Here is a 22,639-nt window from a genome sequence, read left to right as displayed (position 1 = left end):
CTTACCCACCCATTTCCTCTGTGTATTAGTATTCCTCTAGTTGTAAGCCACAGAAAACTCAAAAAAAAAAAAAAAGTCTATATGTTGTTCTATGGCTGATGTCATATCTGACATCAAACTTATTGGCTTGAAACAGCACAAATGGATCACCTCCCAGTTCTGGAGGTCAGGAGCCGGGAAGGAGTCTCACTGGGCTGAGATCTAGGTGTCAGCAGGGTCAGTTCACTTTGGAGGCTCCAGGGGAGAAGTCTTTTATTGCTTCTTCCTGCTTCTAGACGCTGCTGCATTCCTGGGCTTGGAGCCCCTGCCTCCATCTTCAAAGCCAGCAGTGGCTGGTGGAGTCAGATTGACTCTCTTCCTGTCTTCAAATCTCCCTCCTGCTTGGGATGACTCTGGGCCCACCTACAAAGTCCAGAATAACCCCCTCATCTCAAGTCTTAAACTGAATCCCTGCTGCAAAGTCCTTTTTGGTATGTAAGGTCACAAATTCACAGGTTCTCAGAATTAGGATATGGAGATCTTTGGGGACACTATTTTGTCCACCACGTGAGGATTGGGAAGAGGACATTTTTCAGGAAATTATTGTATCTACCACATAGGCATTAGGACATGGGACCCCTTTGGGAGCATTATTCTGTCTCCCATGTGGAGATTAGGATGCTGACATCTTTGTGGCCATTATTTTGTCTGCCACATGGGTTTAAGATGTTGGCATCTTTGGGGACCTTATTTTGTCTGCCCAAATGTCTTAAATGAAGCAAATGAAATGGGTGGGGAGTGGGATGGAGGTAGGTCCCCACTGATTTATTTGTCTGAGCACAGTGACAGTTGCATGTTAGGATGGGCCTGTTCTAGCCTCCATGGTCAAGTGGCATGAATGATACCTGCTTTATTCATTCAGCTTGTGCAACAAAGTAGTCAGGGATGGATCCATGTCAGGTGTAGCTGAATACCCAGGATTTGAAAATGTCCCCAGTACCAATCTTTCTCCATCCCTTGCCTTGTCATCTCTCTTGGGCTGGTTTCCTTCCTAGAGCAAGTCCTTACCTATGCTGGGAAGACGGCCCCCAGCTGATATAAGATTCTTCAGCTGACTTCTTTGAGGCCATCAGGGAAAGAAGAGCTTATTCACTCCAATATTTCCTTCCACGTTCCCAGAACCAAGTCCTTTGACATAAACTTGGGTGACGTACCCCTCCTCCAACCAGAGTCTGTGGCTTCAAGCTCTCCACCAAAAGGCCATAGGTCAGTTCCACCATCTGGGTAGACACTGGGGACCTCAGGGTTCCAAAAAAACCAAGCCCCATTGCAAAAGGAAGGGAGAGCGTCCACCAGGTTGGCAGACACAGTTGACACCCCTCAATTTTCCACTGGATTCTTCTGTTCGTAAAGCCCATCGATGAGGACAAACGTGAGCAGCCTGGTGTGGCACGTTTGACAATGTCCCACAGTCATAGGTCAGGGAATGCAGAGCGTCATGCAGCAGAGGATGAAAATTTGAAGGCAGGTGAATCTGCAGGTTGGGTCCTTCATTCCCCGTTTTTTGTCTTTTTCCCCAAATTCAGGGATGGCTTCTGATGAATATCGAGTCTTACTTTGGACGGCTGCATCTGGAGGCCTTCCTGCCAACGAAACCACCTTTGGCAAGATACTGCAACAGCAGGGCTATACCACCGGGCTGGTGGGTAGGTATTCCTTGGTATTTTGTTGCTGTTGTTTTGTATCACCTTCCAAACATACACTAGCAAAAGGAGCCAAGACACAAGGACAAGCAATATTATGGGGGGAAAAAAGTATTTAGAAACTTTTGAAGGTTTCATAAAGAGTGGGGTAAATGCATTCTTATTAAAAGAAATGGATCTCAGTGAATCTGCCCAGGGTGTGGTTACCCCACAAAATGCAAGCGGTGTATCGCCAATGAAAGAAAGAATGTTCAAATGAGATTTCAAAGTTATATGCAAAATTAGTTATTGTCCTAGCGGTAATAAAATTGCACGCTTGTGTCATCTTCTCTAGCAGACGTTCATCAATCATAGTCTATCAGTCTTTTACAAGCTTACATCTAACCCAGAGATCTGAATTATTATTATTATTATTATTATTTATTATTATTATTTTATTGAAACCTAATTGATTATACATATTTTGGGGTACAGCATTGACCGTCATCACCTCTGTACTACAACATGGGATGATCAGTATTATTGACATATTCATTATTACATATTGTAATTATTTGTGCCCCTCATCCAGTCTCTCTCCGACCGCCCAACATTCTGACTTAATAACATTATATAATGTATTTGAGAAAGAGGTTTCAATGCTATGAGAAGCCTCCAAGTTCAGGATATGATGTCAGAAAGCCGGGGACTGAATCTTCCACTTTTTGTCCGGTGGTCTGTCAGTCCTCAAAGACTCCTTTTGTCAAGACTGGTGACAGTGTTCAGTGCACTGAGGTTGCTTACAGAAAAACAATCAAAGGCTACACAAATGGAAAGATAATAGAACTCTGAGTTCTAAGATACTCTACAGTCAGACACTGAGTGAACTGCCTGTTGATGGAGTAAAAATCAGCATTGAGTTGAGCTCATTGGCCAAAATAAATGTATTTCACATAAAGAGTCAAGTGTTTAGAATAAAATGCTTGGCATATACTATTTTGTAGATGTATAGTTCTTAATATCAGAGTCAATCAACATTTTACTATCACACATATCCTTTTACATAGAGGAGGAAAATACACAGAAAATAGAATTTCCAAGCAAAAAAATTGACAGTAAAGGGGAAATAATGTTTAATCATGTGATCTATGGAATATTAGTTAGACTTTTATAAATTAAAAAAAGTCAGTCAATCTATAGATCAAGGATACATTTGTATGATATTTTACATTTAAACCCAGCACCTTTATTGTATTTTCTGTTTTATTTTATTTTTCTAAGTAATCAACTTTATTTCTATAGCAGTTTTAGGGTCATGGAGAAACTAGCAGAAAGTATAGATAGTTCGCATACCACCCCCTGCACACGCACACGCGCGCGCACACACACACACACACACACACACACACACACACAGATATTTCCTCCTGTTATTAACATGTCACATTAGTGTGGTATATTTGTTACAGTTACGAACCAAAATTGATACATGATTGCTACACTTCTTGCTGTGTAATCGAGATGCAAAAAAAGGATTACTCAAAGCAACATGCATGCAATAAGAATACCAAAGGGACTGCACCTCTAAAACTCCTCTGTTAGAAACAGAAAAGTGGGTACACACACGATCCAAAGACCCCCTTTATTCTTTATAAAGACCAGGAAATTTCACAAGAAAAATCAGTTGATTCAACCATTTCAAAAGGACACAAAAACATGGGCAATGTGACAAAATTTAATCTATGGCTAAGTATGGCTTAAACGATAGAAACTAGTAACATCATTTAAATCAACAAGGTGACATTCCAAAGTACAATTTGCAAAAAGCTAAATTGATCAGACTGCAATCCTTATCTAACCCAACGTATAACCTCTCCCTGAATGATTTAAGCAAAACTTAACATTCTTATGACAATTGCCTCTAAAGTTTTCACCAAGAAACAGCTTGCCCTTAGCAAGCATTTTTCACATTTTTCCCTACAGCAATTCTTCCAACATCTTTTAATAACAATCAGTATGTTAAATAGTCAAAGGACATAATCCCATCCCTAGGCAGTGATTAGAATTGTTTAGATGGGCTTTGGCCTCACTGTCTGTGAGCTTTTGCCCCATGCATGCATTCCCTAAAAACCCTGTTCTAAAAATCAACTGAGAATCAAGATTTCTAACCCTCTACACATTATTATCCACTCAATTTTACATGAGGGTTCTCTCTTTGTGCTGTATAGTATGATGGTTTTTGTCACATGTGTAATGTCATGGATTCACCTGACAGTACCATACAGAATAGTTTTGCTGCTCTAAAAGTCCCCCTGCTCATCCTTCCTGCCCTGCTGGAACCCAGGCAAGCACTGATTTTTTTTCCCATTACCTCAAACACTTATTATTTCCTTGTGTTGGGAACATTCAAAATCCTCTCTTGTATTTAATCAGAAGTATACAATAAATGGTTGTTAATTACCGTCACCCTACGGTGCTGTAGGACACTAGACACTGTTATTCCTGGCTAGCTGTACTTTTGGATCTGCTCACCAAGCTCCCACTAGCCTCCCCTCCTTCCACCCTTTCCAGCCTCTGATAACCACTGTTCTCTCTTTTTCTACGTGGCCAACGTTCTTAGCTTCCACGTCTGAATGAGAACGTGTGGAATTTCTCTTTTCATTCCTGGCTTACTTCACTTAACAAGATCCCCTCCAAGCTCATCCATGCTGCCACAAATGACAGGATTCCATTCTTTTTTTATGGTGGAGTCATATGCCCTGTGTCTCTATACCACATTTTATTTATCTGGTCATTTGTTGATGGGCATTTGGGTTGATTCCATATCTTGGCTATTGTGAACAGGGCTGTGATAAACATGGGAGTGCAGAAAATCTCCTCTGTAAACTGATTTCCTTTCCTTTGGGTATTATACCCAGTAGTGGGATGTATTTTCTTTTTTAAAAGCAGACTCTAGCTGCCTGTCTAGCTCAGCCAGTAGAATATGAGACTCCTTTCCGAACAGCAAACTCAGTTAACTAAATGTAATTTGCTTTGAAGTTTGTTAAAAACATGCATTTCTCTTTAAAAATCCATCCTAGGGTTTCAGCTGGTCATTTATGTATTTTTTTTTTAATTATGCTAGAATACATGTAGCATACAATATACCACCTTAACCAGTTTTAAGCATACATAGGGCAGCATTAAGTACATTCTCACTGTAGTGTAACCATCACCGCTGTCTACCTCCAGACCTCTTTACATTTTGCAGAACTGAAACTCTATCCCCATTAAACAACACATCCCCATTTCCCCTTACCCAAAGCCTCTGAAAACGATCATTCTTGCTTGTCTTTTTTTCTACCTATGAGCTTTTCCCAATAGCAATCCATCCTACCCATCTTCTTGCTCAGTGTGTGGATAGACACCCACAAAACGCTACAACTAGGATGCAACTGGGCTTGAGAAAACCACTTAGCAGGACCAGAGCATCTTCTGGAGTCTTCTCTTAAAACAGAAAATAAATCCCACATCTCAAAGTTCCCGCAACAGTTTCAGACTTCACAAAGGCTTTGCTGGCTTCCACTTCTCAAGATTATGCTCTGTCTCCTGACACTGTTCCTTCTGGGTACAGGCAAGTGGCACGTGGGAGTGAGCTGCGACACCCGTAATGACCATTGTCATCACCCCCTCAACCATGGATTCCACTATTTTTATGGCACACCGTTGACGCTGGCACTGGACTGCGAAAACAAGCACACGGAAATAGGCCGACGCCAGATGCCCACGTACTGGCTTTACACTAGGATTGCAGCCTTTCTGCTGTTCCTTCTGACCCTTGGCAAGGTGTCCGGCTACCTCCCCGTGTCTTGGAGAATGGTCAGCATCTTGGGCCTTGGCGTGTTCCTTTTTTTCATCTCCTGGTACTCCAGCTATGGATTCATCAGGCACTGGGACTGCATCCTGATGAGAAACCATGAAGTGCGAGAACAGTCCATGGTCCTAGAGAGGACACCTTCTCTCATACGGAGGGAGGCCATTGCCTTTATTGAAAGGTAATGACCTGCCACAGACACAAATTCCATTTGCCTGGTGGGAATGCAGAGACAAAAGCCTGGGGTATATATTTTTTTCTTTCTAAGTTGCAAAATGCTTTTATGTCCAAGTACATGTCTTGTCACCTCTCACAGGGTGACGGAGATGCAAAGGATTAATTAAAGCCCATGTATCCGGATCAGTGAGAGGCCCAAAGGGGCTGGACCCAGGGAAATCTCCTTCAAGAGGGGAGAGCCCAGGCACAGCCCCGAATCAGGTTTTTCCTCAGCTTTTATTGCACAGGCCAGAAAGTTGCAGAAGAAACACAGGTGGTCCGTCAATCATAGTGAAAACATAAACAAACTGGCTACATGACAATTTTCATTAAAGCAAGTGTAACTTAAAATAGTTCAAGAAATTTACCATCAAAACGAGTCATAAAAGTAAGCTATGTGACGTACAAAAAGAAACAGTGAGATAATCACCATGGCAGCGCTTAGTTCCCTAAGAAACTCAAAGAAGCAGCTGAGGGTAAGGTGTAGAGCGTCCCCCAGCCACTAACTAGCAGAATAGCCTTGAAGATTTTAGTTCCTGTACTTTTCCATCATTTAGGTTTTGCTGTACCAAGGGCAAGTGGCCCCAGAGCAATCACATTTGCTGTGTTACAATTTTCTTATCTACATCAAAGGCCTTAGTCCTGTGAAAGTTTTCTTGGTCCTTCCCAATCTTAGCATTTCTACGTGTTTTTCTAAAAAGTCGGGCTATGGCTTAAACTACAGGACTTTGGTGCTGCTAAACTACGGACTTAGGTCCTACTATGTTCTAGCCTAAACTAAGGACTTCGGTCCTACTATACGATTGGCTATGGTCCTTTGAAATACATTTGTTTTATTTCTATCTCATTAATGTCTGTGTCCTCCACACATATACCTCCTGGAGGTGCAAGTGTCCCTAGGTAGATAATTTTGTTTTAAAATGACACACTGTGGTTCTACTAAGAAAATGCAGCAAACTTGTTTGCTACATTTATTTTTTATTGTGAAATTATTTATCCTTTTTTTTTTTTTTTTTTTTTTTTTGGTGGGGTGGAAGCAACTGGCCAGTACAGGGATCAAACCCTGGACCTTGGTATTATCAGCACCGTGCTCTAACCTACTGAGCTCACCAGCCAGCCCTATCTACTTCTTGATGATGTAAAATATTTACATGTTTCCAAGTCAGAAATGTACAAACAGATGCAGCGAGTTATTTCCTTTCTGGCCCAGCCTCTAAATTAATCATCTCCCTTCCCCAAAACTACACATTTATTATATGAAAATCTCAAGGGATATTTTATTCATAAGAACCCAAGAATCTATAAACATTCTGTCCCACCCCCACAGTTTTTTTCTAAAAGTGTTAAAGTGTATGTTGGTTCTTTCACTTTGCTTGCTAAATTTATACAAGTTGTTTCTGCTCGTAGTTTGCTTAGAAAACTTACTTTCTAAGTGAGTAATTCACTGAATTGAATTGACTCACATCTTGAATTGCAAGTTCAAGTAATTATGTATAAGCTGCAGTAAATTTCATTGTGAAAATAATCTGCGCACGCTTTACTTTTGAAAATATACTAAGCAATTACTTTGTGCTTAAATTGCATGAGAAAATACTAGGGTAGAATTCAATACCGTGCACTTCCTTTCAAATAGTCCTATTTTCTCTCCACGGATGTATATTTACCACTTTTTACTGCCTGTGACCCTGCCTGTTGCAATGGAAATGGTTCTCAATAGTTGTGTTTAGTCATGTCGTATCTCATAAAGTGCTTATGCTGCAGTCCTTTATGTCAACAAGCTGACAAAAAGCATGAGCAGAGAGAGCAAGAAATGGGTTTTAAGAGTGTTGAAGCAATTAACTAACTACCTAGAGAATATACGGTTTTAGGTCTTTCTTTTAAAATTCTTTCATCTATTCAGATTGGTGAGCTGTCTCCCAAATCCTCTAACCTTGTGTGCACAAGCAACCCAATTACAGGGGTCTGTACATACAGCCAAAGAAGTGAGATAGTTCTGCAATTAGATTTGACCTCCTTTTATGGGATCCTAAGAAACTTCCAAGAAGCAGACATATTAAAAAACAGGTAGGTAGAGAGATGAATTAGATGGAGGACAGATGACGGTAATGATAGAAGAAGAAAAATATATAGTTCGTGAACTATGGAGAGGTAGACAATAGATAGAAAGTAGGTATAAATAGCTAGATAAATAGGTGATCGATTATTGATAAGGAGATGATTGATAGGGATAAATGAATAGATACACAGATATAGATGATGGATGGACAGATCGATTGATAACATAGAAGCAGATAAATAGACAACGATCAATTTATGATTGATCTAGCAAAGATTGACCTATCTATCCATCCATCCATCTATGTTATTTTCCATCTCCTAGCTAAAGTTTTTTAAAAAGTTTGTTTTTATTTGTACATATTTATGGGGTACAGAGTTGACTGCCAGTGTCTGTGTATAGTATGGGATGATCAAACCAGTATTATTAGCACATTCATCATTACAAATCAGGATTGCATTTCGTGTGCCTTACTCAGCTACTCCCTATCCCCTGTCCCCTTCCCCCTTTCCCACCCCTAGGTCTATTTGCCCTTTCCAAAAGTTCAATGTTTTATTATGGAAAATATTTATTTATTATAGAAAATATTTATTTACTGTAGAAAAAGATTTTACCAACTTGCTGAAACCATTTTGATCAATTTTGTTATAACATGCTTAACGATCTCATGTCTGTTTTTTTCTTTTTTTCTTTTTTTTCCCCCCTAGAAATAAGCAGGGGCCTTTCCTCCTATTCCTCTCTCTTTTGCAAGTGCACACCCCTCTTACAACATCAAAAAACTTCCTCGGGAGGAGCCGGCATGGTTTATACGGAGACAACGTGGAGGAGATGGACTGGATCGTGGGTGGGTCTCCCAGCAGAGCCCAGAGGGCCCTCAGCTCTGGGGGTCCCCTCCGACTTCTCAGACCTTGTGTCCCACCATGCACGGCCTTCTCCTCCCACCCCCACCAGGAGCAGGGTCTGCTGCCTCCAGCTGTGCCTCCCGGGGGGCCACAGGCCACCTATGGGTTTGCAGAACACACCCATTCTTGCGGTCCCTGAGATAACAAACCGAGCCACCCCCCAGAGTCACTGCAAGCTCTGGAAAGTGCTGAGCCACCCAGTGCCCACCCAGAAGTGCTGGCTTCCTGGGCCTGCGGTACTACCTGCGCACTGCAGGTATCAGAATGCCCTGGGCTCTGGCTGTGTGCAGAAGGGCCTGAGAGCCCAGTGTAATGAAATCCTCTTAGTGACACTTTTAAAAGAAGTGGGTGCTTTTCTTCTTATAAAGTAGCTACCGTTCACTGGAAAATATTTGGAAACCACAGATTCCCTATAGATAAAGATGGGAAAAGCTATCAGTATTCAGATTTTAGGATCCATACACATTACATACGTGTATATATATGTATATGTATGTGTATATGTGTGTATACATAATATGTAAAAATATATATAAAGTATGTAATATATACACCCAGTAAAATCTGATTTTACAATATACTAAAATGTAACATTAATTAATCATCTAATGTATATTAAATATTAATATCAATATATTGATTTATTACCTCCATATATTACAGTATATGTTATATGTTATATACTACATATTTTATATAGTATAATTATATTATTAACATATTAGTGGAATAATATATTAATATATAATGGTATAGAATTAACATAAAATTCTATTGATACATACTATGATATGGAACATTTATATAGGATGTAATATAAAGCAGAATAGTATGTCACATAAGAGAAGACCTATTTATATTATTTTATATTACATATTAATTATGTAATTGTACATATAAATAAATATATAAAAATATGTAGTATATTTAATTTCACACACACACGCACACACATGCATACGGTCATGCTCTGCCTATTGACATTCTGGTCTGCGACAGACCCTACACATGACAGTGGTCGTAGCATAGGCTGTACTGTATTGTTTAGATATTCAACAGCCTGTACCTTCTAGGTTTGTGCAAGTGCACTCTCTGATGTTCTCACAATGACAAAGTTGCCTAAGGGTGCATTTCTCAGAACGTATCCCTGTCGTTAAGTGATGCATGACTGTATGTACGTGTGTACATAAATGTGTTTACATATGAAAATGCTTTTAACCCAAAGAGTATGTTTGTAATGCCTGTTGATCAAGATGAGCCAATGACAACTGGTGTTAAGGATGCCATTGAGAAAGTAGCCCCCAGAGAAAGGGATGGGGGCATGTGGGTGGCTTCAAAGGTGGTCGTCTGTAGACGAAGCAGGCTGGGGCACAGCGTGGTGTGGGGAATGTTTCCCCGAGGACGCTGGTCAGATGTCAGGTGGGACTCCATTTATGTCTTGCCCAATCCTTCATTTGCACCTTCTCTAAGAGAAGCAGAGAATAGCAATGTCCTCTCTGCTTGTGTCACAGCTCATTCTATCAGAGCAAATAAAACCCCTATCCTTTGAGCCCCTCAGTCATCTTCATTTCCAGGGACCTCTTTCCTTCTCTGTTAGCCTTTCTGCAAAGTCACAGAGCACAAGGCAAGGCCACCCCTTCGCTCAGTGGCTGGGTTAACACTGAACAGCTTCTTACAGGGATTCCCCTCCAGAAAGAGGGCAAACGTTAAGCCCAGATCAGCTGGTTGAATGGAGCATTTGAGAACATAGGAAAATTAACAAAGATATAAAGGAATACTCTTGCATGACACAGTTCAACAGCGGGTCTTTTTTTTTTTTTTTTTTTTTTTTTTACATTGATATAGGCAAAATTTTGGAAACCCTTGACCAAGAAGGCTTGACCAACAACACACTTGTGTATTTCGCCTCGGACCACGGGGCCGTCTTAGGCTTTCGCATAGAGGGTGTCACACTCGGGGGCTGGAATGGAATCTACAAAGGTAGGGAAATTCCACAGCAGTTTAGAATGACATGGTGTAGGAATGTGTGCTGCAGAAATTCCTTCTTCTAGCTTTAAATATGGAACCAACCTAAGTGTCCATTGGTGGACGAATGGATAAGGAAAATGTGGTATCTATGCACAATGCAATACTACTCAGCCATAAAAAAGAATGAAATTCTGCCATTTGCAGCCATATGGATGAGTCTGGAGAGAATTACGTGAAGTGAATTGAGCCAGGCACAGAGAGAGGAATACTGCATGTCCTCATAAGTGGCCACTAGGAAGACAGGGAGTGAGGGACAGTGGGAGGGGGGTCAGGCAAGGATGGAACAAGAAAGATATGAAGGAAAGAAAGAAAGAAAAGACTGCAACAATAAGTTGACCTTTCAGAAGTAGAGAACAAATGTAAGGATGCTAGAGACAAGGGAGAAGGGAGGCTGGGGATTTGGGGAGTGACAAGTCATTCAAGGGGCACAAAGAAATACCACGATTTGTAAAAATGAATATGCTAATAATAAATAATTTTTTTAAAAAATGCAATATAAACATAAAAATGAATAGAAGACTGGATATGAACAAAAAACCTGATTTTCAGAAAAGGGGAAGAACATCTCTTATGTGGAGTGGCGAGCTGGACTTGTGGGTACCCATGAGGGGAGAGACAGCTCGGGGCTTGCATTTCTAAGTTGCAGTGGATACTTGCAGAATTTACCTTGCATGCACTGAAGGCAATTCCCCCAGATATCAGGGCCACATTATGTGTGACTGTTTCAGTTTTAGATAGTGCAACTATTTTCCTTCTATTTTGCAGTGTATTTTTTAACCCTCCGCTTTCTTTCTTTCTTTTTTTCTAATTGTGGTAAAATATATATAACAGAAGGATTGCCATGTTAAGCATTTTTAAACACACAATTGGGTGGAATTAATCACGTTCATGATGCTGTGTGACCACCACCTCTATCTAGTTCCAAAACTTTTCCTCATTCTAAACATAGACTCTGTACCCTTTAAGCAATGACTTCCTATTAATCCTTCCCCTCTGTTTCTGGTAACCTCTAATCTACTTCTGTCTCTGAAATTTATTTTTTCTTTTTCTTTTTTTCTTGACTGACCCATGATGATTTTATTTACTTATGGAGTACAATGTGATATTTGGGTACATTCGTACTGTGTGCAGTGATCATGCCAGGGTAATTAGCACATCTGTCACCTCAAATATTTCTCACCTCTTTGTATTGGGACCATTTGACATCCTCGTGACTAAGAATATGGAATCCTTCACGAATTTTTGTGTCATACTTGTGCAGAGACCACGCCAATCTTCTCTGTATGGGTCCCATTTTAGCACATGTGCTGCCAAGCTGAGTACAATCCTTGTTTTTCTAAGTTTTAAGGGATGGGCTTGGTTAGGGGCTCCTTAGAAGGAGTCTAGCCTTGGATCAACAAAGACGGGTCCATTGAAAGCATCGTTTTGGGTGGGTGTCTGCAACCAATGCTTCCTTAGTTCTCTGTATGAGTTTGCTATGGCTGCTGTAACAAGTACCACAAACTGGGTGGCTTAAACAACAGAGACGTATTCTCTCATATTCCCCAAATCAAGGTGACCACAGGTTGGCTCCTTCTGAGTACAGTCAGGAAGGATCTGTTTCACGTGACTCTCTTAGCTTCTGGTAGAAAACTCAGGCATTCCTTCGCTTATAGATGGCTGTCTTCTCCTTAAATTTTCATATCATCTCCCCTTTGTGCACGTGTTTCTATGTCCAAATTTATCCTTTTAATAAGGACACCAGTCCTATTGGATTTGGATCACCCTAATGACCTCAACCGACCTTGGTCATCTGCAAAGACCCTGTTTCCAAATAAGGTTCCATTCCCAGGTACAGGGTGTTATGAATTCAACATCTTTGTTTTTGGGGGAGACACAATTCTACCCCTACCATTCTGTTCGTGTGACATGTTTTCACGTGCTCTGCTCCTCTCCCCGTGGCTGCATAAGTGGGGGGGGGACCAGACATGTGCACTACCTGTGAAGGCACCGCCTCTCCTACCTGAGTGGAAACAGTATAGCCCACTGGTCTAGGGCTGGGAAAAAGGAAGGAGAGACCTGGTAGGAAGAATGCAGGCATGTTGTCAGTGAAGGGAAACAAGGTTACCCAGTAGCCTGGGGGTGTAGCGGGCACCCTTTCATCAAAGCAGCCAGAAGAGCTGCTGAAACTTTTCCATGGAGAGAATAACATACAGCATTCATTCTCACCTGGGGGCGGTCCTATCCCCACCACCCAGAAATCACTTGACAATGTCTGAAGATGTTTTTGTGTTCCTCATACTCCTGGCATCTGGTGGATGTAGCCCAGGGATGCTGCTTAACATCCCACAGTGCACGGAATGGTTCCCACCACACAGAACCACCCAGCCCCAAATGTCCCTAGTACCAGCTTTGAGAAACCCAGACATAAACGGTCCTGGTATGGACACATTACTTGGAAAGGTGCACAGTTTTTAAATTAGCTTCTGTTGTGGACTGAATTGTATCCTCCAATTTCCTATGTTGAAGCCCTAAACCCCAGGACTGCAGAATGTGACTGTATTTGGATGTGGGGTCTTTAAAGAGGTGATTAAGGTAAAACGAGATCACTAGGGTGAACCTTAATTCAATAGAACTATGTTCTTATAAGAAGAGGAGATTAGGACACAGACACACAAAGAGGGACGACCATGTGAGAACTCAGGGGCAAGACAGTGTCTACAAGCCAAAGAGAGAGGCCTCAGGAAGAACCAGCCCTGCCACGCCTTGAGCTCGGACCTCCATCCTGCAGGACTGGGAGAGAATAAATGTCTGTTGTCTGAACCTCCCATCTGTTGGACTTTGTTATGGCGGCCCTAACAAGCTAATACAGCTTCTGTATAAAAATTGAGATTTCCTAACTTGTTCTCTGCCAAATAGGACCACCTTGAAAAGGTAAGAGACTTAAATCCTCTAAGACTAATAAGTTCACATCATTACACTCTCAAAACTTTTATTATTATTGTTATTATTATTATTATTTTTGCACTCACCAAATAAAAGTGATGTCTTACGTGATCATTAGAGTTTTTTCCAACTTGAATATTCTGTGATGATATGTCCATAGTGTAACGTAACAAATTGCTTTTGGTGGTAACTGTTTTTGTGTAGGTGGCAAAGGCATGGGAGGCTGGGAAGGTGGGATCCGCGTCCCGGGGATATTCAGGTGGCCTGGGGTGCTGCCAGCTGGCCGAGTGATTGACGAGCCGACCAGCCTCATGGATGTTTTCCCCACCGTGGTCCAGCTGGGGGGTGGCCAGGTGCCCCAGGACAGGTATGTGGGGCAAAGTCTACCTGCACCCTGATTTCTGAGAGCTCTGCTTTCATTCTTTCACATTTGGGGGGAAATATGCAGCAGTAGAGCATATAAAAATCTCCTTTCTCCATGTGGTCGAACTGCATGATTTAAAATACTGGTGGACTATTAAATGAACTCACCATAAAGTGAAGGATACAAAATAATACCCACTCTCATTTTTTGTAGTAGAGGTCCAAACATTGTACTAGAGATACCAGCTAGAACAACAAAATAAGAAAAAAATAATAATCAAAGTGATGAGTTAAAAAGAAATGAGAAAAATCAGAATATCATCAATAATTGATATTATCATTTTGTCCTTGGTTAAAAATCCAAGCAAGCCCACAGGCAAAATATTAAAAGTACCAAGAAATTTAGCATGGCTACTGCACACTAGATCAGTAGACAAAGATGATTAGCATTCATGTGCAAGACTAAATGGCCACAGATTCTAAAAATGTCGTGTATAATAGCCACGCCAACTCTATGATTCTAGCAATTAAGTTCACAAATAATACACAAAACTTTGAAGGAGGAGTTTTGAAACTAATTTTATAATAAGCAGAGAGATTACTCTATTCATAATCAGGAAGACACACTTTGTAAAGATGACATCTACCCCCAAATCATCTATAAATTCAACGTACAGTCATGTACTGCATAATAACGATTCGGTCAAGAACCAACTGCATATACTGCAGTGGTCTCATAAGCTTATAATGGAACTAATAAAATCCTATCTCTTGGTGACGCTGTAGATGTCGGAACATTGTAGTGCAGCACATTTACCCGTGTAGGAGCAGTAGGCTACACCATATAGCCCAGGTGTGCAGTAGGCTTTACCATCCAGGTGTGTGTAAGAGCAACCTGTGATGTTTGCACATGAAACTGCCCAATGACACATTTCTCAGAACATATCACCATCGTTAAGCAACACATGGCTTTAATTCTAATCAAAGCCTAACCCTGTTCTCTGTATTATTTACAGACACTGACAAGTAGATATCAAAACACACAGCAAACAATAAAAAGCCGAGAAGGAGCAGGACTATGCTGAAGATTCAAGGTTTATAAAAAGCTTAGTAATTAAACATTGTGGTCTTGGCACAGAAATAGGCAAATGGGAAAAATGAGACGGGGAGTTTTGAATGTAGCAGAAGTGGCTTTCAAAGGGAATGATGACGCCTGTCAGGCAGTGACAGCGGTGTGTGCACCCTGTGCAGGGCACAGTGACCACGCAGTGCTTTGCTCTCTCCTGCAGGGTGATCGACGGGCGGGACCTGATGCCCCTCCTGCGTGGCCAAGTCTCCCACTCAGAGCACGAATTTCTCTTCCACTACTGTGGCTCTCAGCTGCACGCAGCCCGCTGGTACCAGCGAGAAAGTGAGTGGTTCCCTTTTCCCCTCCTGGGCTGGGACATGAGACAGCCTCAACCTCACCAGGGGCTGTGCAGGGTGGCTTGGGGGCTGCTTCCCCATGGTATTTCCAGGGGGCTGCAGAGGGTCACGATGCCAGGGGGACATTTGAGAACCCTGGACTTCAGCTGCTGAACTCCAGGTTAAGATGGACATGTCAAAAAAGGAGTAGGTGTCACTTAAATCATTCAATAGGAGAGACAGCTTGAATTTTGGATTGTCCTCTCTGACACTTCTGGTGATTTAAGGGGGACAATGAGAGAGATTATTTCCCATTGGAATACTCCAGAAAATTTAGAATATAAAGCTACTCTTTTCTTCAGCTCTGATGCATCTCAGTTTGCAAGATTTTATGGCTTGATTGGTATTTTCTACTGAGGATATTGAATAAGCCTACTCAGCCTGGATTTTTTAAAATTATTTTATCAGTATACAGTGTAGTTGATTTTCATGTCCTTTTACCAATTCCTCTTTCCCTTCTCCCCCCGCCAACATCATATCTGTTCACTTGCCTTAACAAGTTCAAGGAATTGTTGTGATTGTTGTGTCTTCTCCCCCAACCCCTGTTTGTTTGTTTATTTATTTTTAGCTCCTACAAATAAGTGAGAAAATATGATATTTCTCTTTCTGTGTGCCTGGCTTATTTCACTTAATATGATTTTCTCTAAGTCCATCCATGTTGTTGAGAATGGCAGTATTTCATTCTTCTTTACAACAGAGTAGTATTCCATTGTGTAGATGTACCACATTTTCCGTATCCACTCATCTGATGATAGACATTTGGGCTGGTTCCAACTCTTGGCTATTGTAAAGAGTGCTGCAATGAACATTGGGGAACAGGTATACCTTCAACTTGATGATTTCCATTCCTCTGGGTATATTCCCAGCAGTGGGATAGCTGGGTCATATGGTAGATCTGTCTGCAATTGTTGGAGGAACCTCCACACCATTTTCCATAGAGGCTGCACCATTTTGCAGTCCCACCAACAATGTATGAGAGTTCCTTTTTCTCCGCAACCTCGCCAGCATTTATCGTTCACAGTCTTTTGGATTTTAGCCATCCTAACTGGAGTGAGATGGTATCTCAGTGTGGTTTTGATTTGCATTTCCCGGATGCTAAGTGATGTTGAGCATTTTTTCATGTGTCTGTTGGCTGTTTGTATATCTTCCTTTGAGAAATGCCTATTCAGCTCCTTTGCCCATTTTTTAATTGGGTTACTTGCTTTTTTTGCTGTAAAGTTGTTTGAGTTTCTTGTATATTCTGGATATTAATCTTTTGTCAGATGTATATTTTGCAAATATTTTCTCCCACTCTGTTGGTTGTCTTTTAACTCTGTTAATTGTTTCTTTTGCTGTGCGGAAGCTTTTTAGTTTGATATAATCCCATTTGTTTATTTTTCCTTCAGTTGCCCGTGCTTTTGGGTCGTATTCATAAAGTCTGTACCCACTCCTACCTCCTGGAGTGTTTCCCCTGTTTTCTTTAAAGAGTTTTATTATTTCAGGATGCATATTTAATTCTTTAATCCATTTTGAGTTGATTTTGTTATATGGTGAGAAGTATGGGTCTAGTTTCATTCTCCTGCATATTGATATCCAGTTATCCCAGCACCATTTGCTGAAGAGGCAGTCTCTTCCCCAGTGTGTAGGCTTGGTGCCTTTGTCAAAGATCAGATGGTTGTAGGTGTGTGGGTTGATTTCTGGATTCTCTATCCTGTTCCACTGATATGTGTGTCTGTTTTTATGCCAGTACCATGCTGTTTGGGTTATTATAGCTTTGTACTATAGTATAAAGTCAGGTAGTGTTATGCCTCCAACTTTATTTTTTTTGATCAGAATTGCTTTGGCTATTTGTGGTCTTTTGTTATACCATATGAATATTAGAATTTTTTTCCATTTCTGAGAGAAATATCATTGGAATTTTTATGGTACTGCACTGAATCTGTAGATCACTTTGGATAGTATGGACATTTGTACAATATTAATTCTTCCAATCCAAGAGCATTGAATATCTTCCCATCTTCTTGTGTACTCTTTAGTCTCTCTCAACAGTGGTTTATAGTTCTCATTGTAGACATTTTTGACATCCTTGGTTAATTTTATTCCTAGGTATTTTATTTTTTGGTGACTATTTTAAATGGGATAGCTTTCTTGATTTCTTTTTCTGCTAGTTCATTGTTGAAGTACAGAAATGCCATTGTTTTTTTGCGTGTTGATTTTGTATCCTGCAACTTTGTTGAAATCATTTATCAACTCTAAGAGTTTTTTTGTAAAGTCTTTAGGCTGTTCTATACATAGGATCATATCATCTGCAAACAGGGACAGTTTGCCTTCACTTTTTCCAATGTGGATGCCCTTTATTTCCTTCTCTTCCCTGATTGCTCTGGCTAATACTTCCAACACTATGTTGAATAGCAGTGGGGAGTGTAGACATCTTTGTCTTGTTCCTGTTCTTAAGGGAAAAGCTTTGCTTTTCCTCCGTTCAGGATGATATTTGCCATGGGTTTATCATATATGGCTTTAATTATGTTGAGATACTTTCCATTTATACTTAACTTGTGGAGAGTCTTTATCATGAATGAGTTTTGAATTTTATCAAATGCTTTTTCAGTATCTATAGAGATGAACATATGGTCCTTGTGTTTGATTTTATTGATGTGGTATATCACATTTATTGATTTGCATATGTTGAACAAACCTTGCATCCCTGGGATGAATCCCACTTGATCATGGTGTATAATTTTGTGTATGTGTTGCTGTATTCTGTTAGCTATTATTTATTGAGGATTTTTGCATGTATATTCATCAAAGATATCGACCTATAGTTTTGTTCTTTTTTTGTATCTTTACCTGGTTTTGGTATCAGGGTGATGTTTGCTTCATAGAATGAGTTTGGGAGATTTGCGTCTTTTTCAATCATTTGGAATAGTTTGTAGAGAATTGGCGTCAATTCCACTTTGAATGTTTGGTAGAATTCTGCTGTGAATCCATCTGGTCCTGGGCTTTTTTTTTGTTGGGGGCCTTCTGATAACAGGTTCAATCTCCTTTATTGTTATTCATCTGTTCAGATTTTATACATCTTCTTGGCTCAGTTTTGGTAGTTTGTGTGTGTCCAGAAATTTATCCATTTCCTCCAGATTTTCAAATTTGTTGGCATATAGTTGTTTAAGGTAGTCTTGAATGATTCCTTGTATTTCTGAGGTATCAGTTGTAATATCATCTTTTTCTTTTCTAATTTTTGTTATTTGTGTCTCTCTCTTCTTTTTTTAGTTAGTCTTGTTAATGGTTTTTCAATTTTACTTATCTTTTCAGAAAGCCAGCTCTTTGTTTCATTGATCTTTTCTATCCTTTGGGGGGCTTCAATTTCATTAAGTTCTGCTCTGATCTTAATTATTTCTTTCCATCTAATAACTTTGGGTTTGGATTGTTCTTGTTTTTCTAGTTCTTTAAGGTGAAGTGCTAGGTTGTTCACTTGCCATATTTCCATTCTTCTGAAGTAAGCATTTAATGTGATAAATTTCCTCCTTGGTACTGGTTTTGCAGTATCCCACAAGTTTTGGTATGATTTATCATTATTTTCATTAGTTTCAATAAATTTTCTGATTTCCTGTTTCATTTCTTTTTGGACCTATATGTCATTAAGTAGAATGTTGTTTAATGTCCATGTGTTTGCAGAGTTTTGAGTGTCATTTGTTATTGAATTCTAATTTTAATCTATTGTGATCTGAAAAAATGCATGGAAAAATTCCAATTATTTTGAATTTGTTGAGACTTGATATGTGACCTAACATGTGGTCTATCTTGGAGAATGTTCCATGTGATAATGAGAATAATGAATATCTGAGGTCGTTGGATGGAATGTTCTGTAGATATCTGTCAAATCCAATTGGTCTAAAGTGTTGTCTAGATCGTGTGTTTCTCTGTTGATTTTTTGCCTAGATGATCTGTCCAATGTTGAGAGTGGGGTGTTCAGGTCCCCTGCTGCTATGGTATTAATGTCTATCTCACTCTTTAGGCCTAAAAGTGTTTGCTTTATAAATATGGCTGCTCCGATGTTGGGTGCATGTATATTTATGATTGTTATGTCTTCTTGTTGGATAGATCCTTTTATCATTATATAGTGGCCTTCTTTATCTCCTTTTAGGTTTTTGGTTTAAGTTCATTTTACCTGATATAAGAATAGCTAGTCCAGCTCATTTTTCATTTCTACTTGCATGGTATGCCTTTTTCCATCCTTTCACTCTTAGTCTATGTGTGTCTTTACAGGTGAGATGAGTCCCTTGAAGGCAGCATATTGTTGGGTCCATCTTTTCAATCCAGTTGGTCTGTGTCTTTTGAGGGACAAATTTAATCCTTTTACAGTAAGAGTTGTTATTGAAAGGTGTTGATTTACTCCTGGCATTTTAATGATTTTTATTTGGATGTCTTAAGTATCTTTTGTTCCTTTCTTTCTGATTTACTGTTTGTCTTCTGTGTTTCATGGTTTTTTGTGGATGGTAGATAAACATTTTTTCTCTTTATTGTTAGTGTTTTTACTTTACTGGTGCGTTTTGTTCTTTCTTGAGTATTTATGGCAGTGATGGTTGTTTTTCAGGTACCAAAACCAGTACTCCCTTGAGAATTTCTTGTAAGACTGGTCATATGGCAGTGAACGCCTGCAGTTTTTGTTTGTCTGAGAAATATACTATTTGTCCTTCATTTTAGAAGGATAGCCTTGCTGAGTAAAATGTTCTCAGCTGGCAATTTTTTTCTTTTAGTATTTTGAATATATCATCCAATTCTTTCATGGCTTTTAGGGTTTCCAATGAAAAGTCTGATGTTAGTCTGATGGGGATCCCTTATAGGTGACTTGACACTTCTCTCTTGCAGATTTTAAGATTCTCTCTTTGTCTTGGACTTGTGCCAATTTAACATTAATATGTCTTGGAGAGGACCTTTTTGGGTTGAATATGTTTGGGGATCTTTGAGCCTCCTGAATCTGAAGATCTGTGTGTTTCCCTATATATGGGAAGTTTTCTGCTATTATTTCATTGAATATGTTTTCAATGCTATTTCCTTTTTCTTCCCCTTCTTGGATACCCATGATTCATATATTTGAGAACTTAAGGTTGTCTGTTATCTCTCTTAGATTTTCTTTGATTTTTTTAAATTCTTTTTTCTTTGTTTCTTTTTTTTTTTTTTAATCTGCCTGTGTTATCTCAAACAGACTGTCTTCAAGGTCAGAAATTCTCTCTTCTGCTTTTTCTAGCCTGCTGGTTATACTCTCTGTTGTGTTTTTTTATTTGTTGAATGATTCCTTCAGCTCCACAAGTTCTGCTACATTCTTTTTCAGGGCATTGATTCTTTATACATTTCCTCTTTCAGGTCCTGTACACTTTTTTCATTAATTGTGTTATATAACTGAGTCTTCTTGTATCTCATTTAGTTTCCTAAGGATTATTGCTCGAAATTCCTTGTCAGTCATTTCAAGGAGTTCCTTTTCTACAGGGTCTAGAACTTGAAAGTTATTATTTTCCTTTTGGTGGTGTTATATTTTCCTGGGTTTTTTTTTTTGTTTGTTTGTTTTGTTTTTTGTATTTCTGGTATCTTTCCTTTGGTGTTTAGTCATTGTGGTAGAGGATTTCGTGGTCTACTCATTCCACCCTGGTGTCTGGCCTGGATCCCATAGGGACTGCCAATTCAGCGGAACTACTAATCTGGCATGGCTGCCTCAGGGACTGGAGGCTGGTGGCTCAGGCCTCTCTTGGGGTTGAGGACTTACCTGGCCTGAGGGTCCTGCAGCTTGGTGGCTGCTGGTTCTGGTGCAGCTGAGCCTGGATGTTTTTTGAATGTCTGGTCAGAAACACCTCAAACCCAACAGGTGATGTTGGTCCATGTCCAGACATGAGGTAAACATCATTGCTTTAGTAGACTGAATTGCTAACAGCCATTAACCTTTTATAGGACTTGGGCATCTTATCTTAAAAGAACCTTAGGTCTCTGTCTTACAAATTATCTATGAGTCTAGGTCTTCCTTTTACACATGAGAGAGGATGTCCGGGGAGATGAGGTGATCCATCTGCTGATTGGAAACCACACAGAAAAAAAAAACACTTTATTTGGATGTATCAGGCATTTTACCTCCAATTGTGTGTATAAGACCAGTGCACCTGGAAAACCCACAGAGAGGCAGGGGGGATTGGCTAAATTTGGTTCAGCAGCCACAAAAACCACAGGTAATTTTATGTTTTGCTAAATTAGTACTTTAAGGAGTTCTGCCAGGTTGTTTTCTATGGACTTTCTTAGTTTAAAAAACGTGATTTTCTGTAAAATAGACTAAGTCAAATCAAAGGTGCCAGAGTTATCAGATGGCCATCTGATAAACCCTCCAGGAACCTATAAGTCAAAGTATTTGTGGGTAGGTTGCAAACTGTCCAGCACACACACAGAAATCCCAGAAGCTCTCAATGAGGATGGACATAGCTGTCCTTACATTACAAATCCCCCAACAAGCTGACAGTTCCCTGCCATAGGATCAACATAGTCCTTGTATGTCCTCCCTAGCCTTGCTCACAGAAGGCATCTGAGGAGCATGACACTGCTTCACACGGGCGTCTCTTGCTTCAGGTCCAGCAGAAATTCCTAGAGACCCACAGCTTTCTAACCAAATTAGCAGAGAGACACGCAGATCCATGTGGGATGGTGGAAAATGGAGGCACATGGAGAAATGCAGCATCCCCTGAGAAAACATCACAGGGCCTCCATGTGAGGTCTGCAGAAGGAACAACCTGTGGAGCCCTAAAGACTCCTGAGAGAGTAGCCAGGAGATAGGAGTTGGGGGCTGAGTCACTGCTCAGAGCAGTAAAGAGATGGCTACTCAGAATGTTCAGTGTTGTTGGAGCCCAATGATTTGGGGAGATATAAGAAAATGCAGTGAGCAATGAAGACTCAGAGCCTCGGGGACAGGAACACTTGGCATTTAGTGCCAAGAACATCAAGAGCACTATCAAGTCAGCAACATCTACTGGTATTTTTAAAAAATTACTCTTGCTGGTACAAGGACAATGATTGGAGGAAGTCAAGGGGCATAGGGCAAGGCCAGTGGAGACACTGTTGACACCTGTCCAGGTGAGAGAGATGAAGGTGGCTTGGAGTCAGAGAGGTGGGTAGTGGAGGATGGACCAAGCTGTGGTCTAGAGAGGGGGTTGACAAAGGG

At 40.3% G+C, this 22,639-nt stretch overlaps 1 protein-coding gene and 1 non-coding gene across 2 annotated transcripts in view; one reads left to right on the top strand and one right to left on the bottom strand.

Annotated features, from left to right (window-relative positions):
* LOC134367124 (arylsulfatase D-like) overlaps window positions 1-22,639 on the top strand; it is a 34,612-nt gene that overhangs the window by 5,684 nt on the left and 6,289 nt on the right. The window contains exons 3-8 of the mRNA XM_063083759.1: window positions 1,566-1,685; window positions 5,275-5,695; window positions 8,494-8,630; window positions 10,534-10,668; window positions 13,846-14,008; window positions 15,294-15,415. Coding sequence (XP_062939829.1) covers window positions 1,566-1,685; window positions 5,275-5,695; window positions 8,494-8,630; window positions 10,534-10,668; window positions 13,846-14,008; window positions 15,294-15,415 — 1,098 coding nt within the window. The remainder of the gene's footprint in view (window positions 1-1,565; window positions 1,686-5,274; window positions 5,696-8,493; window positions 8,631-10,533; window positions 10,669-13,845; window positions 14,009-15,293; window positions 15,416-22,639) is intronic.
* On the bottom strand, window positions 11,933-12,039 carry LOC134368785 (U6 spliceosomal RNA). The gene has a single exon (XR_010022492.1). It is a non-coding gene; the product is annotated as a U6 spliceosomal RNA (small nuclear RNA).

The sequence above is a fragment of the Cynocephalus volans genome, chromosome X (genome assembly GCF_027409185.1).
Source record: "Cynocephalus volans isolate mCynVol1 chromosome X, mCynVol1.pri, whole genome shotgun sequence".
NCBI classification, from domain to species: Eukaryota; Metazoa; Chordata; class Mammalia; order Dermoptera; family Cynocephalidae; genus Cynocephalus; species Cynocephalus volans.
The sequence above is the reverse complement of the archived record's forward strand: the minus strand, read 5'-3'. Positions and strand labels throughout refer to the sequence as shown.